Raw genomic sequence first — 25,073 nt, 5'->3', positions numbered from 1 at the left:
CGTGGGGCCTGAACTCTGGGCCTGGGCGCTGTCCTTCCGCTCTTCAGCTCAAGGCTAGCGCTCTACCACTTGAGACACAGCGCCACTTCTGGCTTTTTTCTTTTTTCTTATGTGGTGCTGAGAAATTGAACCCAGGGCTTCATGCATGCAAGGCAAGTGCTCTACCACTGAGCCAACTTCCCAGCCCAGGCGTGAGACTCTTATCTCCAATAAACCACCAGAAAACTGGAAGTGGCACTATGGCTCAAGTGTAGAGCCTTGAGCTGAAGAGCTGAGCGATAGCACTCAGGCCCCAGAGTTCAAGCTCCATGACCCCCCACCCCCCGCAAAAAAAAAAAAAGTCTCACAGACTTTCCTGCCTGGGCTGGCTTTGAACTGTAATCCTCAGATTTCAGCCCCCTGAGTAGCTAGGATTACAGGCCTGAGCCACCAGGGCTTGGCTTGTGTGGGGCTTTTGTTGTTGCTAATTCCTTTCCTCTGCCCTGCTTTAGACTAGGAGGTGAGGAGGAGCCCCATACTTCAGAACTTAGCAATAATACAATTATCAGCAATTAGATTAGCAAGTCTTGGCAGGCAGATGTTGTTAAGGAGTCTTTTGATTTGTTGTTATGTTCCTATTTGGACATTTGGATGTCAAGATATGTCCTGTGTCCAAGAGTGTCTGGGTCGGAGGGGTTGAGAGTTTATCCTGATTCCCCCCTCCCCCCACATCATGCAGCAAGGATAAAATAAGGGCTCAGCTGGGCAGAGACAGTGAGTCTCCTTCCTGCCCAGATGTTTGAAAGTGGGGGGACTGGAACAGACTGGCTCCTACTTTAAGAGGGACTCTACTGATTATAGGCTTTGGTGTCAGCTTCTGGGCCAGAGGTCAGGGATAGATGGCCTCCTGGGCTCAAGGTCATAGACTGGAGCCACACCAGCTCTGTCTTCATTTCACGAGGAGGAGGCCAGAGGTTGGAGGTGCTGAATGAGGGAGTTGGGCTCACACAGCCATTTGGTAATAAAGTTGTGGCTGGCACTCAGTTCTCCAAAGGTTTGTGAGGCTCCCATCTGTCTTCCTGTGGGAGAGTGCTGAATTCCTGGGGTGGACATGGCTGGGAATGTATGTGTCGTAAGTCCAGGGTGGACATTGTGTAAGTGTTCGACAGAGATTCCACTCAGAAACAGACAGAGAGGTAAGGTGGTGGTGGTGGCGGAGGTGAGGGATGGAGCAGGGTGCAGCTAGAAATGTTAATTGTAGGACAGACTTTTGTTTTTCACCAGAAAACCCTCATTGTTTGAACTTTTACTACCTGGGCCTGAGAATATGAGATCACGTTTGTATCTCTCTGTTTCTAGGGTGATGGATTTTGTGTTCACCTCCCTTCCCATTTGAAATGAAGGACAAAGGAAGGCTAATTCTCAGTCCTTGGAATTTTTGAAAGATGGTTGGAATCCCCCCCAAAAAACAAACAAACAGAAAACCCCCACAAACCCAGTATAATGCTTGGAACTTCCTGAAGGAAATGTGTTTTGGGATGTGATTTGCCTCTGTCCAGGCCTTCTGGGTTGTGGGGAAAGTTGAATGTCTATGGGGCCTCAGCCTTTGGGTGTTTGGGTTTTTCCCATACTCATGAGTTGGGCACCAGTCTAAGGTCAGCACATGCAAGGTCCCCTGGCCTGAGATGTGACCGCAGAGGTCGCATATAGACATGGTGGCAGGTGATTTAACAAGCAGTTCCTGCTTTGTCTTACTGGAAACCTGACTCTGTTCCTCCCACCCCAGGAAGCAGCTCTGCAGTTTTCTCCAGTCTCTGGCCTCATAGGTTGCAGGGGCCTTCTAGGTTGTCATAAATATTTTGTGTATGCAAGTGTGGAACTGTAACCTGAACACAGAGACTCAACACACATTTGACTTGTTTGCTCACAGCTGGTGCTCTTCCACTTGAGTGAGGCCGCCAGTCTGGATTTTGCTGGTTGGAGATTGAGTCTCCAAGACTTTTTTTTTTTTTTTTGGGTCCGGTCATGGGGTCTGAACTCTGGGCCTGGGCGCTGTCCCTCAGCTCTTCAGCTCAAGGCTAGCACTCTACCACTTGAGCCACAGCGCCACTTCCGGCTTTTTTTTCCTTCTGCTTAATGTGGTGCTAAGGAATCGAACCCAGGGCCTCATGCATGCAAGGAAAAGGCTCTACCACTGAGCTACCTTCCCAGCCCCGACTTTTTTTTTAAGGTAATAAAGGAGTTTTTATTAGTTGGTTATGCAACTGCCCTGTCCTGTGCTACCTCAGAATTAGGAGCAGCTGCAACCTCCAAAGGGTGTGTTTTTTTTTGTTTGTTTGTTTCCCTTTTCCCTCCTTTCCCTCCTTCCCACTGCCCTCTGCATCCTCTCCTATCCTCTGCCAGCCCTTTCTGTGGGTCTTTTGGCCCTGTGGGCCTGTCCCTGGTCCTCTCTTCAGGCCTGGGTCTCCCCTCAGGCCAGCCCGGGCTTCCTCCGCACTTGGAGCCGTGTTCCTTGCCGCAGGTCTCCTGTGGTCTTTCCTCTTCTGACATTTTTAAGAAAACCAGTCATAGGTCTTGAACTCAGGACCTGCACGCTGTCCCTTCAGCTGAAGGCTAGCGCTCTACCACTTGAGCCACAGCACCACTTCTGGCTTTTTCTGCTTGTGTGGTACTGAGGAATCGAACCCAGGGCCTCATGCATGCAAGGCAAGCACTCTACCACTGAGCCACCTTCACAGCCCTGACTTTTTTTTTTTGACCAGGGCTGTTTTGAACCATATTCCTTCAGATCTCAGCTGAGATTACATAAGTGAGCCACTATACCCGGCCCAGACTCTCCACTCTTCTGTGTGTGTGTATGTGTCTTTCTGTCAGTTCTGGGACTTGAACTCTAATTTTCTGGTGGTTTATTGGAGATAAGAGTCTCACAGACTTTCCTGCCTGGGCTGGCTTTGAACTGCAATCCTCAGATCTCAGCCTCCTGAGTAGCTAGGATTATAAACTTGAGGCACTGGCGCCCGCCCTTGGATCTTTCTTCATTCATATGGAGCTTTATATACTATGTTTTCATTGATCAGGACTCATAGTTACAGGTGACAGAAACTCAGCTCCCAGCTGGTTTTAAGCCAAAAAGGGAGGTTATTGGCTTATGTATTAGGAAATCCAGTAGCAAAATGGCTTCAGGCAAGCCTGGATCCAGGAGCTCCTATGATATGTGCACATGTCTCCCATTGTTGTAAGTTTCCTTCTCAGGCATGATATGGCATAGGTGGCCACTTGCAGCCTGAGGCTGACATCTACTAACTTAGCAAAGCTGCAGACATACAGGGCATCTTCTCCCACCTCTTAGTTCCTGCAAGTCCTCCAGGGCTGACTGTCATTGGCCCAGCTTGGGTCATGTGATTATCCCTGAGTAGCCAGGCCCTGGTCACGTGTCTACCTCTGGATCCTAGGGGTGGGATCAGTGCTGGCCATACTACAGGGAACAAGGTGAGGAAGGGTGCTGATGCCAGTGGCTCACTCTGTAGTCTTAGCTATGCTGGAGGCTGAGAGACCCCAGAGGATCGCAGTTGTGAGCCACCGTGCCTGGTCCCACTGCATTCTCTTTGATGTCACTTATCTTTGTAATAACACACACCACATCCATCTTTCAGTCTTTCACAACTGAGGAAACTAAGGCATTGAGAGGTTCTGTAAGTGGGCTTTTTTATTGTTTGTTTTTGCTGGTCTATGAGGCTTGAACTTAGGGCCTTGAGCTCTTGTTCTAGGTTAGCACCTTACCACTTTGGGCCACAGCTCCACGTCTGGTTTTCTGGTGGTTTATTGGAGATAAGAGTTGCACAGACTTTCCTGCCCCGGCTGGCTTTGAACTGTGATCCTCTGATCTCAGCCTCATAAGTAGCTAGGATTACAGGCATGAGCCACCAGTGCCCAGTTACTAGGCTTCTTTAACCCAGCCAGTCTTACTGGAAAACGGGAGCACAACTATTCTCTTCTCTTGCCTCCTGGATGCCTAACCCTTGTATGCATTTCCCCACCTACTGCTTCTGCTACAGGCATCGCTAACCGATCCTGGCCCATGACTCAGAATCTTTCCCAGGACAGAACTAACACTTCAAGTGAAGTCAACTTGACAGTGTTTCTATGGAAACAGGCTCTGCTTAGGTGTAGTCAGCGTCTGAGAGCTATTTGAACATGATTTCTTGGAAAGCAAATCCTATGAAAATAATCTCTTGAAAGTTAACTATCAGCCAGAGGCAGAGCCGTAAGGCCCCACACTTTGGTGGAGGCCCAGCTCTGTTTTGCTGTCCACCAGCTTCTGAGCTCCTGAGCTGGAACCCGTCTCTGGTGCCGAACTCCTCTGCCTGTCAATTTTTAGAACAAATATTGACTTGGAAATCTCACTCCTCTGTTCTGAATCTTAGGACTCCTTCTCCAGATGGCTCACAGCCGTACTGGGGCCTGCAGTCATTACCCTCTGTCCCCCTGGGGCTCTGTGTGGGCTCTCAGGAGACAGGGGAGGAGGCTCAGCTCTCCAAATCCGCCACTGGAAACTCACGTGTTAGTGACTCCCCTCAGAGGTAAGATGCTGAAGGGATACCAGATACTCGTAGATTTAACATAAGCATGTCTTGTGTTTTATCCATTCCGCATTTCTATGTGTGTATGTTCACACCGTTAAATAGGTTTACTAACAGACCTATACAATAAATCTTATAACACTTGTTTATAAAAAGCTAGAGCTAGGAAGGTAGCACAGTGGTAGAGTGCTTGCCTTGCATGCATGAGGCCCTGGGTTCGATTCCTCAGCACCACATAAGCAGAAAAAGCTGGAAGTGACACTGTGGCTCAAGTGGTAGAGCACTAGCCTTGAGCTGAAGAGCTGAGGGACAGCACTAGGTCCCACAACTAACCAAAAAAAGAAAAAAAGGTTAAAAAAAAAAAAAAGCCGGGTGCCAGTGGCTCATGCCTGTAATCCTAGCTACTCAGGAGGCTGAGATCTGAGGATCATGGTTCAAAGCCAGCCCAGGTAGGAAAGTCTGTGAGACTCCTAGCTCCAATAAACCACTAGAAAACCGGAAGTGGCGCTGTTGCTCAAGTGGTAGAGCGCTTGCCTTGAGCTGAAGAACACAGGCACAGCACCCAAGCCCAGAGTTCAAGCCCCCACAATGGACCAAAAAAAAAAAAAAAGCTAGACATGCTGGGTGCTGGTGGCTCACACTTGTCATCCTAGCTACTCAGGAGGCTGAAATCTGAGATTCACAGTTCAAAGTCAGCTGAGGTAGGAAAGTCTGTGAGACTCTTATCTCCAGTAAACCACCAGAAAACCAGAAGTGGCGCTGTGACTCAAGTGGTAGAGTGCTTGCCTTGAGCTGAAGAGCTGAAGGACTGCACATAGGCCCAGACACAGTACCACCACCAACAACAAAAAAGCTAGACTATTCCAAATGGACTATTCACTGAGCATCACAGAGTGGCTATCAGTACCAAGTAGAAGGAATAAACTGGAGCTATCGCCGTCTGTCTGTCTGTCTGTCATCTATTTATTTCAGAAGGCTGGGATTTGAATTCAGGGCTTGTGCTTGCAAGGCAGGTGCTCTACTGTTTGAGCCAACCCAGCCCCTTTTCACTTTTAGTTATTTCTTAGGTAGGGTTTTACTTTATGCCTAGGACCAGCTGCAGACCACTGTCCACCTATCTATGCTTCCTGTGTAGCTAGAATTACATATTTGTACCAACACATTTGGCTTATTTGTTGAGATGAGATCTCCCAAACATTTTTGCTGAGATTTTCCCCAAAAGGCAATCCTCTCCATCTCTGCCTTCAGAGTAGCTGGGATATTTGCACATGAACACTGAGAACAAGGTTGCAAAGGGATATGTACAATGCGCCATTTCTAATAGAGTCACATTCAAAATAATACTATGTATTGCTTAGTGATACATTTGTATGTAGTCTTAAGTATAAAGACTGGCAGAGGAATAATAAAGATCAAACTCAGGGCCCTGGTAAGAAAATTGCCACTGAAAAGAAGGGGGGCTTTTTGAGATATGGGCAGCTCCCTGGAGCTTCCTGGGACAAGGGCCAGTAAGAGAGTCTGAACCCTCCATGAAGGTCCTCTGTGCTGTCTGGTGGAGGGTGGGGGTGGCAGGGCCAAGCTGCAATCAGGAGCTGTTATGATTGGATGATGTAGCAGACCAGGGTGGGAGCTAGAGGAAGACATACCCAATCCCAGTGTCCACCCACCCACCAGTTTTCTGCCCTGGGTTCCTATCCGCCAGAGCTAACAAGGGGGCAGGGCAAGCCAGCCCTGGATGGGAATAAGATAGCGTGGGGTGCTGAAATAACCCACAGAAAGGTTCATCTCCTTGTTGGAGTGGGTGGGAATATGGTGTAGGAAGGATGGGGCTGGGGGCTGTCAACTCCTTGTGCAAGGGGAACAAGGGGCCTTAATTGTGGGAGATTTCACAGTGACATAAGCAGATAAGCAGTGGACTAAAAAAATAATTCAGCAATTCCAAAAGGATTACAAGGAGAAACAGTGCTTTGGCCTCAACAGCAGTCACTGCTGAGATCAGGGCCACATGGCCACATTTATGACAGAACTGAGTTGTGTGCTAGGACTGGCTTCGGTCTTGGAAAGTGTATGTTTTATTTTTTTATTTTTTATTTTTTTGTCGGTCGTGGGGCTTGAACTCTGGGCCTGGGCGCTGTCCCTCAGCTCTTCAGCTCAAGGCAAGCGCTCTACCACTTGAGCTACAGCGCCACTTCCGGTTTTCTGGTGGTTTATTGGAGATAGGAGTCTCACGGTCTTTCCTGCCCGGGCTGGCTTTGAACTATGATCCTCAGATCTCAGCCTCCTGAGTAACTAGGATTACAGGTGTGAGCCACCAGCGCCTGGCTAGCTGGAAAGTGTATGTTTTAGTTTAGCATTTGATTCTTTCTGTGTGTCTGTTGGTCGTCGGGAATGAACTCAGAGCCTGGGCGTTGTCCCTGAGCTTTTTCTTTCAAGGCTGGTGCTCTATCACTTTAGGCACAACTCTACTTCCAGCTTTTTGGTGGTTAATTGGAGATGAGAGAATCTCACAGACTTAACTGAATGAGCTAGCTTTGAATGTCAATGCTTAGATCTCCATCTCCTGAGTAGCTAGGATTACAGATGTGAGCCACCGGTACCTGGCTTAGTGTTTTAATTTTTTTTTTTTTTTTTGGTTGGTCATGGGGCCTGAACTCTGGGCCTGGGCGCTATCCCTCAGCTCTTCAGCTCAAGACTAGCGCTCTACCACCTGAGCCATAGCTCCACTTCTGGCTTTTTCTGCTTATGTGGTGCTGAGGAATCGAACCAGGGCCTCATGCATGCAAGGCAAGCATTCTACCACTGAGCCACCTTCCCAGCCCTAGTGTTTTGATTTTTAACAAAGGCAATGCGTTCATATTTTACTTGTGGAATTAAATATTAATAAACAATGAAGAGGCCCAATGAGCATCTGGCCACTGACTCTACAGCGTTCATCTTATCGGTTTTAGAACCTGGCACCTCAGGGGGCCTTTATCTCACCGGAGCCTCTGGTGTGAAGCCACACCCTGGAAGGCTGGCCTGCCCTGCCCTGCGGCCTCCTTTGCTGCAGTAGAAGGTCCAGCACTGAGGACTGACAAAGTGATTCACATACCAGACTCACGTCCCTGGACGTCGTTCCTAACTGCTCTCACTTTGCTGCTTTTCAGTTTTCCTTATCTGCTGGTGTAGCAGTAGAACTTGGACCTGTTTGTCACGTTGTGAGAGTTGAGGCATTGTCCCCATTTTCTCAGCCAGCTAAGAGAACAGCCATTGAAACTGTGTCTGTTGGCACTGACTTGAGTTGAGTTTCATGCTCCTCATCCTCTGTATGGGTTGCTTCCCCCGCCTCAGAGGTATCGCCCACAGGGTATGCAGTGGCAGGAACTCCAGGACTTTGAGGGCCATTTTCCCGGTGTGGGGACAAGTTATTTACAAAAAAGAGATAGTTGCCAAGCGCCAGTGGCTCACCTGTAATCCTAGCTACTCAGGATGCTCACATTTGAGGATCACGCTTCAAAGCTCGGGCAGGAAAGTCCAGGAGACTCTTATCTCCAATAAACCACTGGAAGTGGTGCTATGGCTCAAGTGGTAGAGCACTCACCTTGAGCTGAAGAGCGCAGGGACAGCACCCAGGCCCAGAGTTCAAGCCCACAACTGACAAAAAAAAAGTGAGTTTATGGAATGATGGTATCTGCAGTAGGCAAGATGGCTTTAAGGATGAGAAGTGTGCTGCTGTTCCTAGCTGACTTAGCAAGAACTCCCTTCATTGCCAGGGGCTGGAACTCAGCTCTTAGGAAGTGAAGAAGGATTTATCAGTTCATACCTCCGATAGAGTGGCACAGCATGCTGTTCAGATTCGTTGAAATCCATGTGCTGAATTTCATGTTGTGTTCCTATAACAAAATGCCTGAGATGGAGTTCTCTAAGGAAAAGGTTTCATGGCTCACAGATTTGCAGCCTGTACAGTCCAAGCACAGGTGGCCTCATCTGGCCACATCTTACCTCCTGCTGTGTCTAATGACTGGACAGCGTCACGTGGAGAGCAGGGTGAGTGTGTGTGTGTATGTGTGTGTGTGTGTGTATGGACAAGCATGTTTGGGAGAGATGCAGGGGGTGGAGCCAGGCTTGCTTAGAGTTCTCCACACTCATGGGGACTCATGGGTCCTGTGAAACCTAACTTAGCTCCTACAAGATGGGCACCAGTTCCCTCCAGAACTGCTCCCAGAACCTCATCACCTTCCCTATGCTCCTTCTTAAAAAATTATGTCTCTTGCCATCTCTCAATTTTTGTATCCTGTTTGGCTTCATTCTTAGGAAGGCTCTTCTTACTCATAGTCCAGGGATAGTTTCTACCCTACTAGCAAGCCCAGGGGCAAAAAGCACCCCTGAACCAGTCCTTCCAGCCAAAGTTCCAGGCTGCAGGCTCTCATTGGATTGGATTAGCAGAAACCATGTGATCACCTCTGAACCAGTCAGTGGCCAGGAGACAGGAGAACACTGATTGGCTGAGCCACAGACCCTTCTAAGAGTTTAGGATCCACATGGACTAAGAATTGACAAGAGGGTTGGGCTATTTTTGCTTGCTGTTACCATCAGAGGGAATGACACCTTAGTAGGAAAAAGCAGCAGGTACTTACTATACAGGTGCTGCCTTCCTCAATTCCGGGCCCAGTTCTTTAAGCAATATCCTTGGGGGTTGTATGGTTGTAGCTGTCAACCTGTGACCTTTGTGGTCCTGTCTCCTGACCTATGAAAATGACCTATGTGTGTTCTCCATCCTACAGGAGACGCACAGGATTTACAGGCAGAAGCTGGAGGAGCTGACAGCACTGCAGACCCTGTGCAGCAGCTCCATCAACAAACAAAAGAAGCGCCTTAAGGACTTGAAGCACACACTCCAGAGGTAGGTGGGGCAGTGACTCCAAAGGTGCCCTGGTTCTAAGAGACAGAAGCACAGCTCTAATACAGGACACACCTGTAATCCCAACATGCCAGACACTGAGGCAAGAGAAGCTCCTGTTTGAGGCCAGCCTGGGCTCTATAGTAAGTCCCTGTCAAAAAAACAAAACAAAAATCCCAAAGCCCATGTGTTGGTCATAGCTCAGTGGTAGGGTACTTGGCTAGCATTTCTAATCTCTGGGTTTTATCCCTAGCACTGGAAAAAAAATCATACAGAAAACCAAACGAAAAAACCTTAAGCAGAGGATGGAAATTTTAGTGGAAAAAAACTAGGAGTAGGATCAGGCATGCTGGATCTAGGGGTCAAAGGGTGTTAGTAGGAATTTGTTTTTTTCCTCTCAATTCTGCCTTCTCCTATACTGGCTCTGCTGTCAGGCTGACTCTCCCCTTCTAGTCACTGAGATGGCTATGTTCATGCCAAGTTCCGGTCCTTCAGTCTCCCTTCTCACTGGTCTGGCCACCCCAACAGAATGAGGACTTCTGCCTCCAGTACTGGACAAGTTCTGAGTGTGGTCCTCATTGGCTGGGGTTGGTCATGTGCCCATCTAGGAACCAATTGTGGAGCTGTGCTTGGGCAGGATTACTCCTGGGGACCTGGTGGGATGGGACAGTACATTTGATCCAAATGGGAGAAGAGGATGGTCGTCCAATTCTCTGGTGAGGCTAGGTGCTGCTTGCTGTAAACAGCTCTCCTGGCCACATGAACAGCAGGCATCCCTGAGGCTGTGGGGGCTCCCCTTAAGGTCTCCAGGGCTGGGGATTCTCAGTACCCTTGGTGGAGACAGACATAAACCCAAGCTTATGACTTAGCTCTGTTTCCCCTGTGATGTTTGCTTCTCCAGCTTCCTGTCTCTGGTTTGGGAAGTTCTCTCATCCTTTGGATGAGTCTCATAGATGCTAAGTAGGTAGGGAAAGTGAGGCTGAGGGACTTGTTCCTGATCCCTTACCTGGGTCTCCATTCCAGAGTCTGTAACTCCTGCTCAGTTCTTTCTTTTGGTGGAAGGTGGGAAGGTTACTATTTACACCCTTAGCCTGAGCTGTCCATTTAGGAAATGGGGCACCCATTAATCATGGGGTAGGGTGTACAGACAGTCCCCTATAAACATGGCAGCTCTTGGCAAAGCACATCTTCCTGGTGGCAGGCCTTCTGGGTCCCAAGCTGATTTCAGTCTCACCTCGGCATTACTGACAGTGCTGTCCGTGGAGGACTGGCCTGAGTGCTGTGGGATGGCTCACCAGGATGTGAGGGGCCCCTCACCCCATGGCGTCAACCAGAATGAAGGGTGAAAGGTAGAAGGGTAACTGGTGACTTAATATTCTAGTCCTAGGACTCCCCAATTCTGTGGGGACTGGCTCCCAACTCCTTTTCCTGTTTGTTTTTTGTTGTTGTTTGGTTGGTCATGGGGTCTGGGTGTGGGCGCTGACCCTGAGCTCTTCAGCTCAAGGCAATCATTCTGTCACTTCAACCATAGAGCTACTTCCGGTTTTCTGATGGTTTATTGGAGATAAGAGTCTCACAGACTTTCCTGCCCAGACTGGCTTTGAACTATGATCCTCAGATCTCAGCCTCCTGAGTAGCTAGGATTACAGGTGTGAGCCACTGGCATCCGGTTGTTTTCCTGGAAGTCAGAGTTGACTTCCTCATCCTTCTAGCTCTGTCCTTTCAGTAATCCTTGCGTTCTTCTGTTTCAATAGTGAAAAGAAAAACAGTTTTGCTAGTCCCTCCCGTGTGGCGAGCATCGTTCTAGAGTAGTCACTGTACTTCGAGCATCCTCACAGGACTATGATCTAAGACTCAAGGAGTTTACCAGGGTCACAAGGCTACCAGGAAGCCTGAATCATGAGCAGAGGGTACAGATGGAGACCTGAGGCATTGGTGCTGGTGGATGAGCCCAGGGAAATGCCCAGGGCATCCAGACCCTTCCTGCGTCTTAACAAAGCCCCTTTCCTCTTCACCCCCACCTCCTGCCATAGGTATAGGCGCCAAGCGAGTCAGGAGGAGGCAGAGCTTATCCAGCAGATGGGCACACACATCAAGGAACGACAAAATGTCTTCTTCGACATGGAGGCCTACCTGCCCAAGAAGAATGGGTAGGCAAGAGCCCCTCCTACGGGACTCCCCCCCTGCTGGAACTTGAGGTTGAGGGGAAAGCAGGGAGCTGGGACAGGAAGAAAGAGGACTTTTCCCACTGTCTCCTCTGGTTCCCGGAGGGGCCCCAGGCTCCACCTGGTTACAGTAGTGCTCCTGGGAGGACTCCTGGGAAGCTGGCATCTCTCAGGTGTGTGCCCCTGGGCTCTTGTGGGAACGCGTTCTCTTCCAAGACAGCCAGCACATATTGAGTGTGCTGGATGGGTGCTCCTGTGATTTCTATCATTTTGTGCTCAACACCTATTGCTTCAGATTTTTATACGGTTCAGAAACATTAGAGGACATCCTGTCCACATGCCATAGTCCAGGTTTGACCAGGTCAGGTTGCGAGCAGGAGACATTTGGACCCTGACCCTGTTTCTGGTTCAGCCTGGGACGGGCTCAGAGCCTCCCCCTGGGACTCCTTTAGGAAGGCAGGAGGTCCCTCTGAGGCCCTGTGCAGCCGTAGGGGTGGCTCTGGCGCCCTGTCACATTTTAACCCAGTTCCTCTTTGTTATTTTTTGTTTTTGTTTTTGCTGTATATAGACTAAAAACTCCCTGAGTTAGCTGGTGGTAATTTTGCTCAGAGTGAAACAACAGCCCGTTATTCATATAAAACGTGCTGCTTACGATGCCTCCCCGGCTTCTGTCTCACAAGGCCTTTGTGCGTTCCTCCTCACTAAAGAAGCTTTATGCTATAAATGCCAGGAAACACAATTTAAAGTTGCCCAAAAAAGTTGGGGGGGGGGAGAGTGCATTTCAGCTTGTGTAACTGAAAAGTCCAGGTTAGCTCCAGGTTTGGTGGATCCTGCTGCTGAAATGATACTGGTAAGACCTATCTCATGTGGATTTCTTGTTTTTTTCTTTTTCTTTTTTTTTTTTGCTGGTCATAGGGCCTGATCTCTAGGCCGGGGCGCTGTCTCTCAGCTCTTCAGCTCAAGGCTAGTGCTCTACGACTTGAGCCACAGCGCCACTTCCAGCTTTTTCTGCTTATGTCGGGCTGAGGAATCGAACCTAGGGCCTTATGCATGCAAGGCAAGCACTCTACCACTGAGCCACCTTCCCAGCCCCTCATGTAGCTTTCCTTTTCACTTTCTTTTCCCGTATATACATTTCATTCTTAGATAGTTTCTCTATAGACCAGCTGCTAGCAACTGTGGGTTTGTCATAACTGCTTAAGATAGCAAGAAGGTCTATTCCCAAATTCTAGGAAGAATCTCAGAGTTGATTCTCATTTGCATAGGTGATATCACATGATCATTGGATCCAACCAGGAGAATGCACTGCTCTGGTTGGGTCCTGTGTCTTGAGGGAAATGGTTGTCCGAAGAGTGTTGCATTGCTCTTGCAGGGTGTAGGGAATGAGTCCAGGCAGGCAAAATAGATTGCCCTTTTTATTTTTTTATTTTATTTTTTGTCAGTCATGGAGCTTGAACTCAGGGCCTGGGCACTGTCCTTGAGCTTTTGTTCAAGGCTAGCACACTACCACTTTGAGCTACAGTACCACTTCCTGCTTTTTCTGTGATAAATTTGAGATAAGAGTCTCTTGGACTTTGCTGCCTGGTTTGACTTTGAATCAGGATCCTCAGATTTCAGCCTCGTGAATAGCTAGGATAACAGGCATGAGCCCTCAGCACCCTGCAGATTGTCCTCTTTATACCCAGCTCCAGTTACTTCTACAAACTGGCAATGCCTTCAAGTATCTATACATCTAGGAGCCCTCGCTGTGTAGTTGTCCCTATGTATATAGTCTCCTCTTCCAGCTGACTGGTTCTCCACTTCATGGCCATTCATCCCATCCAGGGGCAATGCTGGCTCCCACCACCGAATTCTCAGGAAAGGGAAGGAAGATAGGTAAATCCCTTGTTTTGGAAACCGTTTTACCATTTCCTGGGAAAACCAATACATATATGTGCTGTAACCCAGAAATTCCTCTCCTGATGTATTCCCAGTGGAAATACTGCTATGTCTTGTATGTCTCTGATTTGCAAAGCAGAGACTCAGAAGGTTTCTATTAGATGGTGTTTTTCGTATGAAGTGTCCAGAACAGACAGACCCAGAGGAACAGAGAGAGAATTGGCTGCTGGGGGCTGGGGAGGGCAAATGGGGGAATCCCGACTGCTAGGGATCACAGGGTTCTTTCTCAGTGATGGAATGTTCTGGGATTAGGTCATGGTGATGGTGGTAAAGCACTGTAAGCATATTAGAAAAATTGAATCTTGTGTTTTCAAAGGGTAAGTTTTACTGTATGTTGAATTATATCTCAAGAAAAAAAAGAAAAACCCAGCCCCAAACTGAAAATATACGGATGAACTTTAGGGAAATAGGCAAGTAAAAGAGAAAAAATATTGCATGCTCTAACTTGCATGTGGAATCTAAAAAGATGAAAGTTACGTATGTAATGCTAAGCACTGGTGGCTCATGCCTGTAATCCTAGCTACTGGAGAGGCTGAGATTTTAGGATCTCAATTATAGCCAGCCAAGGAAGGAAAGTCCCTGAGAATGTTCTTATTTCTAATTAACAACCAAAAAGCTGTTAGTGGAGCTGTGGCTCAAGTGGGAAGATGCCACAGGGGCTAGACTTAAAGTTGGGTGTATAAATAAGTTTAGGGATCTACTAGCATTAAGGACATTAGTCAGTTATATTGTTATATTGTTTTCCATATCAGAAATTTGCTGAGAGTAGGTTTTTGGTACTCTGAGCACACAGAGAAAACACCCCCCTCCCCAACTGAAAAACAGACAAACATTCACTGACAATAGAGTTGTCATGTTAGTTAGAAAATGATTGTTCTCGGGAGATGTGAAGTCCATAGACCTCCAGCTTAGCTTCCAACTTTCTTTTCTTTCTCTCTTTCTTTCTCTCTCTCCCTGTCTGTCTGTCTGTCTTTCTTTCTTATGGTTGTTGGTTGTGGGGCCTGAACTTTGGGCCTGGGCGCTGTCCCTCAGCTCTTGAGCTTAAGGAGAGCCCTCTACCACAGTGCCACTTCTGGCTTTCTGCTCATGTGGTACTGAGGAATTGAACCTAGGGCCTCATGCATGCGAGGCAAGCCCTGAGCCACCTTCCTAGCCCAGCATCCAACGTCCTAATGAGCAGAGCTCTCCTTTTGCTCAGGAAGCGTGAATGATTGGGGATGGGGCTGCTGCCTGGGCCCTTAAGCACCACAGCCCTCACAGGTCTTTCCTTCTAGGCTCTACTTAAATCTGGTCCTCGGTAATGTGAACGTGACCCTCCTCAGCAACCAGGCCAAGTGAGTACGCCCAGACCCCCTGAGGCACCCCCACACGCATGGGCATCTTGCTCTTTCCACACATGCAAGAGGGGTTCACACTTTGATTTCTGTACAGATAAAAATATACTGAGCCTGTCTTCCTTCCCTCCCCTTGCTTTCTCCCTGCCTCCCTGGCATAGGCTGCCGGGTAGTACTGTCCACTTCCATGAGAATGGCCCTTGTTCTGTTCCTTCTCGTATCACAGCATTTCTCTCAGAGGAATTGGGGAGGGGTCCTGTCCACGTGAATCCTCTATCCATTTCTAAGTGGCTGTGGCCCTTGGTGTTTCCGTCATATCCCTTGGTTGAAAGAGGAGACCTGGTTTGCTCCTGCTGCAGGTCCCAACATGGGTCCAGAGCTGGAACCCATGGGTCCAAGGCCGTTGACCTTCTTTGCTTCATTGGTCATCACTGATTCCAGGCCAGGTTCCCCTCTGGTGGGATGGGCAGGTCCTGGAGTGCTGATGGAGCTGAGGGTCCTGTCCCAGGGCACCCTGGGGAGAGCAGTTGGGGGCCTATTCTGGGTGTCTCTTGGCAGGTTTGCCTACAAGGACGAGTATGAGAAATTTAAGCTCTACCTGACCATAATCCTACTTCTGGGTGCGGTGGCGTGTCGCTTCGTTCTCCACTACAGGTAGTGTGCGGGGCAAGGTCGAGGGGTCCCGGGGGGTGCAGGTCTGCTTCGGCCACGTTTGGTGCTGAGGTATAGGTTGCACTGGAACCAGTGTTCTGTGGAGCCGCATTCCTGTCTACCCATGTCATGTCATCAGCAGGGAGCTGTTGAAGAGTACTGGAAGGTTCTCATGACAAGGGTTTGGGGGGTGGGAGAGCTTACCTGTTCTATGGAGTGCTAGTCCTGAAACCCTGCCACATGGAACATGGGTGAACATGGAGAACGTCACGTTGCATGAAGGGGCCAGGCACACAGGCCCATCCGTAGGAAACGTGGAGGTTGGGCAGGTCATCAGACAGTGGACCTGTGCTTGCCACAGGTTGGAGGAGGGGCAGCTCTTCTTGTGGCTTACAGGGTTTCTTTTTTGGAGGGTAAGAATGTTCTAGAAGGGCTGGGAATGTGGCTTAGTGGTAGAATGCTTGCCTAGTATGTGTGAAATCCTGAGTTCTATTCCTCAGTACCACATAAACAGAAAAAGCCAGAAGTGGCGCTGTGGCTCAAGTGGTAGAGTGCTAGCCTTGAGCAAAAGAAGCTCAGGGACAGTGCCCTGGCCCTGAGTTAAAAAAAAAAAAAAAGTTCTAGAAGCAGATAGTTCTGTGACTAGAATTGTGCCTCACTGAATTACATATGTGAAAAAAGTGAACTTCGTGGTCTGTGAGTTAATAGCTTAATTATGTTTTTTAAATGACAAAAGGAAGGAAGGAAGAAGGAAGGAAGAGCGTGCCTATTCAGCCCAGAGGCTCTTGGCAGGGCAGGTTCCCCTGGGAAGCCACACAGGTGCCAGGGGCTGGGCCTCTCCAGGGTGGCAAATCACTGAGCTCACACTGCGTGGCTGTGGCTGTGTCTGTGGCTGTGGCCATGAGCACCGTGTCTGGCCTGTGCGTGCAGAGAAGCGGGATGGGTCATGCTGTGACCGTGGCTGGCTGTTCCTTCCTCTGTCTTGGTTTTTCTGCCCCGAGGGGACAGAAAATGTTAAGCCAAATACAGCTTAACATTTGGCCCAGATGTCAAGGGTTAATTTCCTGGCCAGCACTGTGCTGGTCACAGATGTCCCAGCATTGGGCCTTGAAGGCCCTGGGCTCTTGCTGGCCTGCTGCTAGGCCTTGGCCCGTGTCCCTGAGGGCAAAGGCATATTGGTAGCGCGTGCCCATAAGCAGGGGTGTAGACACAAGGCGATCAGCAACACAATTCCTGGGCTGAGGACAGGCCAGCTATGCTCGGATCTTACACTGCTCCCCTCCCGGGGCTTTTCTTTATGCCAGGGTGACGGATGAGATCTTTAACTTCCTGCTCGTGTGGTATTACTGTACCCTGACCATCCGGGAGAGCATCCTCATCAGCAATGGCTCAAGGTAACAGACCCTGACCACAGGCCCCGTGGCTGGGGAGCTCTACAGGGTTTTCTAGGTCAGATGAATAACAAGTTGTTTGTTTTTGTGCTGTTACTGGAGCTTGAATTCAGGGACTAGGTGCTGTACCTTAGATTTTTTCACTCAAAAGTGTACTCTACTACTTGATCTACAGCTCTACTTCTGTCCACCCCTCACCCCCAACCCCCTGGTCATGGGGCTTGAAGGCTTGAACTAGGGGCTTGGGTGTTGTCCTTGAGATATTGTGTTCAAGGTTAGCACTCTTCCACTTGAGACTCTCCCACTTGAGTCTCAGCCCCTACTTCCAGTTTTTGGGGAGTTAATTGGAGATAAGAGCCTTCTTTTTGCGGGGGGGTCCGGTCGTGGGGCCTGAACTCTGGGCCTGGGCGCTGTCCATCAGCTCTTCACCTCAAGGCTAGAGCTCTACCACTTGAGCCACAGCATCACTTCCAGCTCTTTTCTTTTTGCTTATGTGGTGCTGAGGAATCGAACCCAAGGCCTCATGCATGCAAGGCAAGCGCTCTACCACTGAGCCAGCTTTCCAGCCCCGGAGATAAGAGTCTTACAGGGACTTTTTCTGCCCTGCTTCAAAGTTCAATCTTCAGATCTCAGCCTCCTAAATAGCTAGGATTATAGACCAGAGCCACCAGTGCATGGCTTAGCTTTTTTTGTTTTTAATTTTTTTATTGTTATTTTAAAGGTGATGTTCAGAGAGGTTACAGTTACGTGTCAGGTAGAATATATTTCTTTTTGGACAATGTTACCCCTTTCCTTACTCTCTGCCAGTTTTTCTCTCCCATCCCATACACAGTTGTATAGATCATTTTCCACGGTGTCAAGTGAGTGTTGCTGCTGCACCCTTTGTCGCCATCTCATCTGGCTTTTTGCTGGTTAAGTGGAGATAAAAATCTCAAGGACTTGGGCTGGGATGTAGCTCAGTAGCAAAGCGCTTGCCTAGCAAGCGCAACGTCCTGGGTTCGATCCCCAGTACCCAAAAAGAAAAGACAAAAAAAAAAAATCTCAAGGACTGTTCTTCCCTGGCTGGCTTCTCAGATCTCAGTTTCCCAAGTAGTCAGGATTGCAGGTGTGAGCCACAGTCACCTGGTATGTGTTGGCTTTTCTGGCACCAGCCTCTGGTGCCTGGCTCTCCCTGGCTTTTTCAGGTGGTATCTGGAGCAGGTGTAGAGGGGGCAGCAGATGGGGTGGGGTCCCTCTGCCTGTGTCTCTAACCTGGAGTGCATGTCAGAAGGCCGTTGGGGTTGAAGGGTGTTGGGTACATATCTCTTCTGCACAAAGGTGAACATGGCTGACAGGCCCCAGAGGGAGGACAGCCATCTCCTGACCTCATCCCCAGAGGCCAGGACATGTTGTCCTCCCCCCTGGGGGTGCGTACACCTGCTTTTCTTCTGCTCATCAAAATCAGGCAAGGTTAGTTTCTGTGGAAAACAGGTGCAGAACATAGCCTCTGTGGGTGCAGCTTTCTTTTGGGGTTGACAGAAGGCTCTAAAATGAATTGTGAAGCCTGTAATCCTAGCTTTTAAGGAGTCTTAGATCTGAGGATCAGCCCAGGCAGAAAAGTCCTGGGACTCTTATTTCCAATTAACCACTCAAAAACTGGGAATGGAGCTGTGGTTCAAGTGGTAGAACGCTAGCCTTAAGCAAAAAATTGTCAGTGTCAGTGCCTAGGCCCTGAGTTCAAGCTCTAGGATTGGGACAAAACAAATAAAATGAATTGGAATGCTGATTGTACAGTTTTGTGAAGGTATTGAAAACCACTGAATTCTATACTTGGACTGGACAAATTGTCCAGTAACTGACTTACCCCACAATATAAAGTGTTGTATCATGACATACACCATACTAAAAAGTGTTGTGCACACACACATGGCACACAATCAACCCAGAGCTCGGGGGCTGCAGCTGGCCAGGGAGCGTCGGGACTGCCACTCTGGGGAAGGAGCAAGTGCTGCCTTCCCCTGGTGTCCCTGGGCTCTCAATGGGTGGCGTGTGCTGGAGCTGCTCCTCAGGCAGTCGTGTTGCCTGGGGTCTGCGGCCCGCCGCTGCAGCCAAGGGAGTAGAGGGGCGGCCAGCATCGCAGAGCTGAGACCGGAGGGCCACTGTGGGAGCACTGTGAAGAAACGAGCAGGAAGCAGGAGCGGGCTGTGCGGGGCACAGGGCTCGGGGAGGACCTTCACAGGAGGCCACAATGGGTCTGCAGCTTGAATTGGCACCCAGAGCCAGCCAGCCAGAGGTCTCAGTGCAGAAGATAGACAGTGAGCACGGAGGCCCTGGGTGAGTCTGCCAACAACTATCCCACTTCCCAGGCATCTTAAACAATGGACACTTCATCCTTTCAGTCTGGGGCTGGTGGCTCTGTCTTCAAGCAGTCCCTTCCACATAGGCATGGCTGCTTAGTCCAAAAGACCGCCAGCCTCAGCTGCAGCCCAGCTACGCTCTGCCCCACCCAGTGCATCCAGGTTGGACGCAGAGGCAGATGCTGTTCCCCTCCCCGCCTGAGCTCCTTTCCTTTTCTTGTTCTCCCCAAGAATTAAAGGCTGGTGGGTGTCTCACCATTATGTCTCCACGTTCCTGTCGGGAGTCATGCTGACCTGGTGAGTTGCCTCCTGGGTGCCACTAGAGCTGGGGCTTGGGAGGATCCAGATGTGGGTGGGGCCTCCGGGGCCAGCTCTTGGGTCTAGAAGGCCTGGAGTCTGTGTCTAGCCCAGTCTAGGCGTGCCCAGCCAGCTGGGGTGTTCAGGGAGAGTTCACCATTCCTGCCCGCTCTTCAGAGGGTGTGCATGAGGCTCCTGAGTGCTCTTGTGAGCGCCTGGGTTCTAGAATGGGTGGTGACAGAAGTTGGGACCTGGGTCAGGGGATGAATGGCAGATTTCACAGTGTGGCTTACTTCTGTTTTTTTTTGCGTTTTTTTCCTTCCAGGCCCAATGGACTAATTTATCAGAAGTTTCGCAATCAGTTTTTAGCATTTTCAATTTTCCAGAGTGAGTGTCTGATCTCAGTTTGGAGGGGAGGGCTGGTTTCCTAAGGCTTTTCTCTCAGAGAGGTTCCTGCTTGGGAGGGAGGCTGAGGAGGCCGAGGGCACTGGCCTGAACTCCAGAAAAGAGCCACATTCCTCCAGAATAACCCCGCCCCATGGCCTGCGGGAAACCACACCCACCAGTCCCTCAGTGGGACCAGTGCAACTTCAGGGAACTGAGTAGTTCATACAGCCAACCTTGTCTCCCAGTTTAGATAGATTCGTAAAATGGATGTGTGTGTATAAAATTTAATTTGAGAGTTGCTCAAACTAAATGTGTAACTAAACTAAGCTATGGCCCAGATCCCCACTCTTCTTTTTTGAGAGGGGGTCTCACTATGTAATCTAGGCTGGGTTTGAACTTCTAGACTCAAGCATTCCTCTTTACTTTCTAAGTGCCGAGACTTCCGGCATGAACCACTACACCCAACCCATTCAAGACTACAATTTAGGGCTGGGAAGATGGCTCAGTGGTAGAGCACTTGCCTTGCATGCATGAGGCCCTGGGTTCGATTCCTCAGCACCACATATGCAAAAAAAAAAGGCCAGAAGTGGTGCTGGGCTCAAGTGGTAGAGCGCTAGCCTTGAGCTTCATGAAGAGCTGAGGGACAGCGCCCAGGCCCAGAGTTCAGGCCCCACGACCAGACCCCCCCCCCCAAAAAAAAAAAGACTACAATTTAAAATTTAAGCAAAACTTATTTGCAAACAGATATAAATATATAAAGCCAAGAAAACTATATAATCTTCCCCTTAAGAATGATTAACATTAATTAAGGTCTATGTTCTTAGCCAGGCGCCATTGGCTCAGGCCTGTAATCCTAGCTACTCAGGAGGCTGAGATCTGAGGATCGTGGTTCAAAGCCAGCCTGGGCAGGAAAGTCCATGAGACTCTTTTTTTTTTGGGGGGGGGATCTGGTCGTGGGGACTGAACTCTGGGCCTGGGTGCTGTCCCTCAGCTCTTCAGCTCAAGGCTAGGGCTCTACAACTTGAGCCACAGTGCCACTTCCAGCTTTTTTCTTTTTGCCTATGTGGTGCAGAGGAATCGAACCCAGGGCCTCATGCATGCAAGGCAAGCGCTCTACCACTGAGCCACCTTCCCAGCCCTCCATGAGACTCTTATCTCCAATAAACTACTTGAAAACTGGAAGTGGCGCTGTGGCTCAAGGGGTAGAGCACTCGCCTTGAGCTGAAGAGCTTAGGAACAGCGCCCAGGCCCAGAGTTCAAGCCCCACGACCGACCAAAAGGAAAAAAAAATATCTATGTTCTTTCCAATGTTTTGTTTGTTTTATTTATAAATATCTGTGTGTGGATAGATAGATAGATAGATAGATAGATGTATTGCACTATACATCTATTACAACTATGGAATCTTTCTGCAGATAGTGTTTTACTATTCTGACCTACTGTTTTTTTTTTTTTTGGTTGGTCATGGGGCCTGAACTCTGGGCCTGGGTGCTGTCCCTCAACTCTTCAGCTCAAGGGGAGCGCTCTACCACTTGAGCCACAATGCCACTTCTGGCTTTTTCTGCTTATGTGGTACTAAGGTATCGAATCCAGGGCCTCATGCCTGCAAGACAATTACTCTACCACTGAGCCACCTTCCCAGCCCCTCATCGCTGTGTTTCTATGTCAGTACCTCCTCATATTATCAGTCAGATTTTCTCTCTGTGCAACTGTCTCATGTATACATCTGACCATGGCATGTAACTCCTAGCATAGCACAGGCCACCCAGCAAGCATATCTGAACTACTTGCATTTGATGATTCTGACCAGTATGAGATATCATGTGCATCTTGGGTAGAGGCTAAGGAGGGTTGTAGCTGGGGCCCCTCCCAACCCACCAGCCTGCAGGTCTGTTAGGGGAGAGAGGCATCTTTGCCCTGTCCTGGGGAACCTGTCCTGAGCCTGTGCTCTGTGCGCCCCCTACAGGCTGTGTCCAGTTCCTACAGTACTATTACCAGAGGGGCTGCCTCTACCGGCTGCGGGCCTTGGGGGAGAGGAATCACCTGGACCTCACTGTGGGTGAGTAGCCAGTAAGGAGGGATGAGCTAGGCTCACTCAGCCACTCCCTTCCCCCTTCCCTCACCGGGGGCCTATCTCTGCAAGAACATCATTTCCATGCAGCAAAACCAGGACTGACTTCCTTTATCTGAGTTCACCATGGGTTCTATTCAGCTACCACCAAGTGCGAGGCTGGCTCTTAAGTGCTGGGCCTTTGCCCTTTGTCATAGAAATGTCCCTTTTCTTGCATTTTATGACACACGTGATACATGCGTAGCATACCCACCATCCTAGCTAGCTACTTGGGTAACTCATACTAGCGGATCCCTTGATCCATCCTGGACAACACATCTCACAGGGGGGAAAAAAAAAAAGCCAGGCACTGGTGGCTCATGGCCATAATCCCAGTTACTCAGGAGGCTGAGACCTGAGGATTGAGCTTTGAAGCTATCCAAAGCATGAAAGTCCTTGAGACTCTTACCTCCAATTAACTAGCAAAAAAGCTGGAAGTGGAGCTGTAGCGCAAGTGGTAGAGCATTAGCCTTGAGCAAAAAAGCTCAGGAACAGTTCCCAGTCCGAGTTCAATCCTTAGGACTGGCACAAAAAAATAAAACGAAAAGAAAAAAAACCCACACAGACATACACACATACATAGGATTGAACATATATTTATGTAAACGTATCTACATATACATTGGGAAATAAATGTATGTAAATACATCTACATTTGCCCAATTCTTTTCACACATGGGATACCCAGTTGGAAGTGCTTGGAGAGCCTCCCTCCAAACTTGCAGGGAAAACTATTTCCCAGTCCACACAGCCATCCCTGCAGAACGGGCTCTTGTGTCGACATGACTGAACCCTGTGCCTGCACATAGAATCCCACACAAATTAAGGAACTGGCCAACGTTCCTGGTGCCCTTCAGTGTGGCCAGGCCACTGGACTCCTGAGCGTTGGACCTGGTGGCCCTGCAGATCCTCTGGTGTCTCTATCGTGCTCTCTCGCCCTACCTCAAAGGGGAGCACTAACCCGGCTAATCTTGGGTTGAGGGCCTGGTGAGGCACTGGGGCCTCAGCCCTTCCCTCTTCTCCACAGAAGGCTTCCAGTCCTGGATGTGGCGAGGTCTCACGTTCCTCCTGCCCTTTCTCTTTTGTGGTCACGTAAGTCCCCCTTGTCTCTGGGCTGAACCCTGGGAACAGAAGGTCTTCTGGCCTCTGCCTTCTTCACAGATTGTCCCCAGCAGCTGGGATGTGGGGCTGCTCAGCCCAGCTCCTTACTGATGACTCAGTGCTGGGGAAAATCTGAGGTCCTCCTTCCTGCCCACAGAGTGACCAACAGTCACACCTCGGGGAGGCCTCTGTCCCCAGGGACATGAAGGACAGGAAGTGGAGCTGGCCCACAGACCTGCTGTGGACAAGACACCTAGGGTTTCAGGAGCAAGGGGAACGGGGTCTCAGTGATAGCTGAAGCTGGGGAGCCTCTCCCCCTTTCCTATGGGCCTGCAGAGCATGGGCATGTGTGGTGAGCCATGTCTGTCTTGTCTTCAGTTCTGGCAACTCTACAATGCTGTAACGTTGTTTGAGCTCTCCAGCCATGAAGAATGCAAAGAATGGCAGGTATGGTGTGGGTTGGAGGGAGTCAGATGGCAGGGGGGCCTCGGGGGTCTACGCAACATGGTTCACCCCACCAAGTATCCTCCCAGGACCCTGTCCTGTCAGACCCCTGTTCCCTGTCTTCTGCTGGCCACCCCCATGGCCTTCTGGGCTTCTGGGGCACTGACTCGGCTTCTCCCTCCCGGCTGGCCGCCTCCCTCTGGGCCCCAGGTGTTCGTGCTGGCCATCACCTTCCTCATCCTCTTCCTGGGCAATTTCCTGACCACCCTCAAAGTCGTGCACGCCAAACTGCAGAAGAACAGAAAGAAGACGAAGCAGGCTTGAGCTCAGGACGCGTTGCCCTGGGGACCTCTGAACTTTGAACTGCTGGGGACTCCAGCCCACTTGGCAGCAGCATCTCGGGGACCAGCAGTGCGGCGTGGCGGGGGGCAGGGCTGAGGCCGCTGTCCCTGGCTGGACAGTGCCGGGAAGCCCGCCTGTGCGCACAGTATTAACTCGCCCCAGCCTCCCTATTTATGACGTTATTTAATGCCGGTCCTCCCAGCTTCCCCGCTGCTCTTGGCAGTGACCAAGTCTGGGACTGTCTTCCGGGAGGGGCCGGAAGCCTCAGGGAGCCCCTCTGCCCACTCCTGTCATTTGAGCCCCTTGTTGGGGTTTGGATGTGCCTCGCCAGCGTTGGATTTCTTCTGACCTGCAACTTCCTGGGTCCTGGGCAGGTGGGATGAGGCCTCCAGCGTCCCGTGGAGCCCCCTCCCCTGGGCCCGCCTCTGCTGTAAGCCCCTCCGCACCCCGCCATCTGTGGCGGGGGCTTATTTAAGTTCTCAGAGAACTAATGCCTGTCTTTCTGCCTCTTACTTCCTGAGCCACCCACCCGCTGGCCCTGAGGGGCCAAGGTTTAAGGAGGGTCACCGCTGGAGGGCGCCCCAGCCCCCAGGTAGTTTGGCCCTATGTGTCAATGACACAGTTCCCATCCACGCTTCACCTCCACAGGTGAGACCTCCGAAGTGGGACCCCGATGTTCCCTGCTGGCTGGGTTGGGCCAAGGAGTTTGTCCACTGTTCTCTCTCCACCCCAGAGGTCCTGAGCAGGGCCCAGGGCCTGCCTGGTGAGGCCGGGGCAGGTGTGGTCACTGCCCCACTTCAGGCTCTGTGGTGGGGGGGATAGAGAAGCCACCAGGGCCCATTGAGGTGCTGCCCCTAAGGGCACTTTCCCTACAGATGACCCCGCTGGCAACCACAGACACACGGCCCTCACAGGGGCTTTACTTTAGTTATTCATAAGATTGCTCCTTCCCCAGGGTGAGATTCCAATAAACCCTAGGCATCTACTTTCCCTAGAAAGGGGCAAGATGGGGCGCCACCCCCAGTCACCAGCCCCACCGGCCCTCCCTCCCTGGGTACTGCTTGCCCTCTGCAGGCTGGCATGTGGGTGACTCCAGATTAGGGGTTAGCAAACATTTCCTATCAGAGCCCAAATGGTAA

General features: G+C 50.1%; 1 protein-coding gene across 2 annotated transcripts in view; it reads left to right on the top strand.

Annotated features, from left to right (window-relative positions):
• Nucleotides 1–25,073, top strand: part of Tmem120b (transmembrane protein 120B) — a 27,905-nt gene extending 2,832 nt beyond the window's left edge. Inside the window, exons 2-12 of one of the 2 annotated variants that reach the window (XM_013023163.1) lie at nucleotides 9,323–9,441; nucleotides 11,472–11,588; nucleotides 14,816–14,875; nucleotides 15,434–15,529; nucleotides 16,831–16,920; nucleotides 19,485–19,550; nucleotides 19,876–19,937; nucleotides 21,904–21,996; nucleotides 23,075–23,139; nucleotides 23,527–23,595; nucleotides 23,803–25,073. In XM_013023163.1, coding sequence (XP_012878617.1) covers nucleotides 9,323–9,441; nucleotides 11,472–11,588; nucleotides 14,816–14,875; nucleotides 15,434–15,529; nucleotides 16,831–16,920; nucleotides 19,485–19,550; nucleotides 19,876–19,937; nucleotides 21,904–21,996; nucleotides 23,075–23,139; nucleotides 23,527–23,595; nucleotides 23,803–23,916 — 951 coding nt within the window. In that variant the 3' untranslated portion in view covers nucleotides 23,917–25,073. Of the gene's footprint in view, nucleotides 1–9,322; nucleotides 9,442–10,064; nucleotides 10,155–11,471; nucleotides 11,589–14,815; nucleotides 14,876–15,433; nucleotides 15,530–16,830; nucleotides 16,921–19,484; nucleotides 19,551–19,875; nucleotides 19,938–21,903; nucleotides 21,997–23,074; nucleotides 23,140–23,526; nucleotides 23,596–23,802 lie in introns of those variants that run through there. The other variant, XM_013023164.1, reaches the window with a different exon arrangement.

The sequence above is a fragment of the Dipodomys ordii genome, unplaced genomic scaffold (assembly GCF_000151885.1).
Source record: "Dipodomys ordii isolate 6190 unplaced genomic scaffold, Dord_2.0 Scaffold66, whole genome shotgun sequence".
In the NCBI taxonomy this organism is placed as follows: Eukaryota; Metazoa; Chordata; class Mammalia; order Rodentia; family Heteromyidae; genus Dipodomys; species Dipodomys ordii.
Note: the sequence above shows the minus strand (reverse complement) of the source record. Positions and strands in the feature narration are given on the sequence as shown.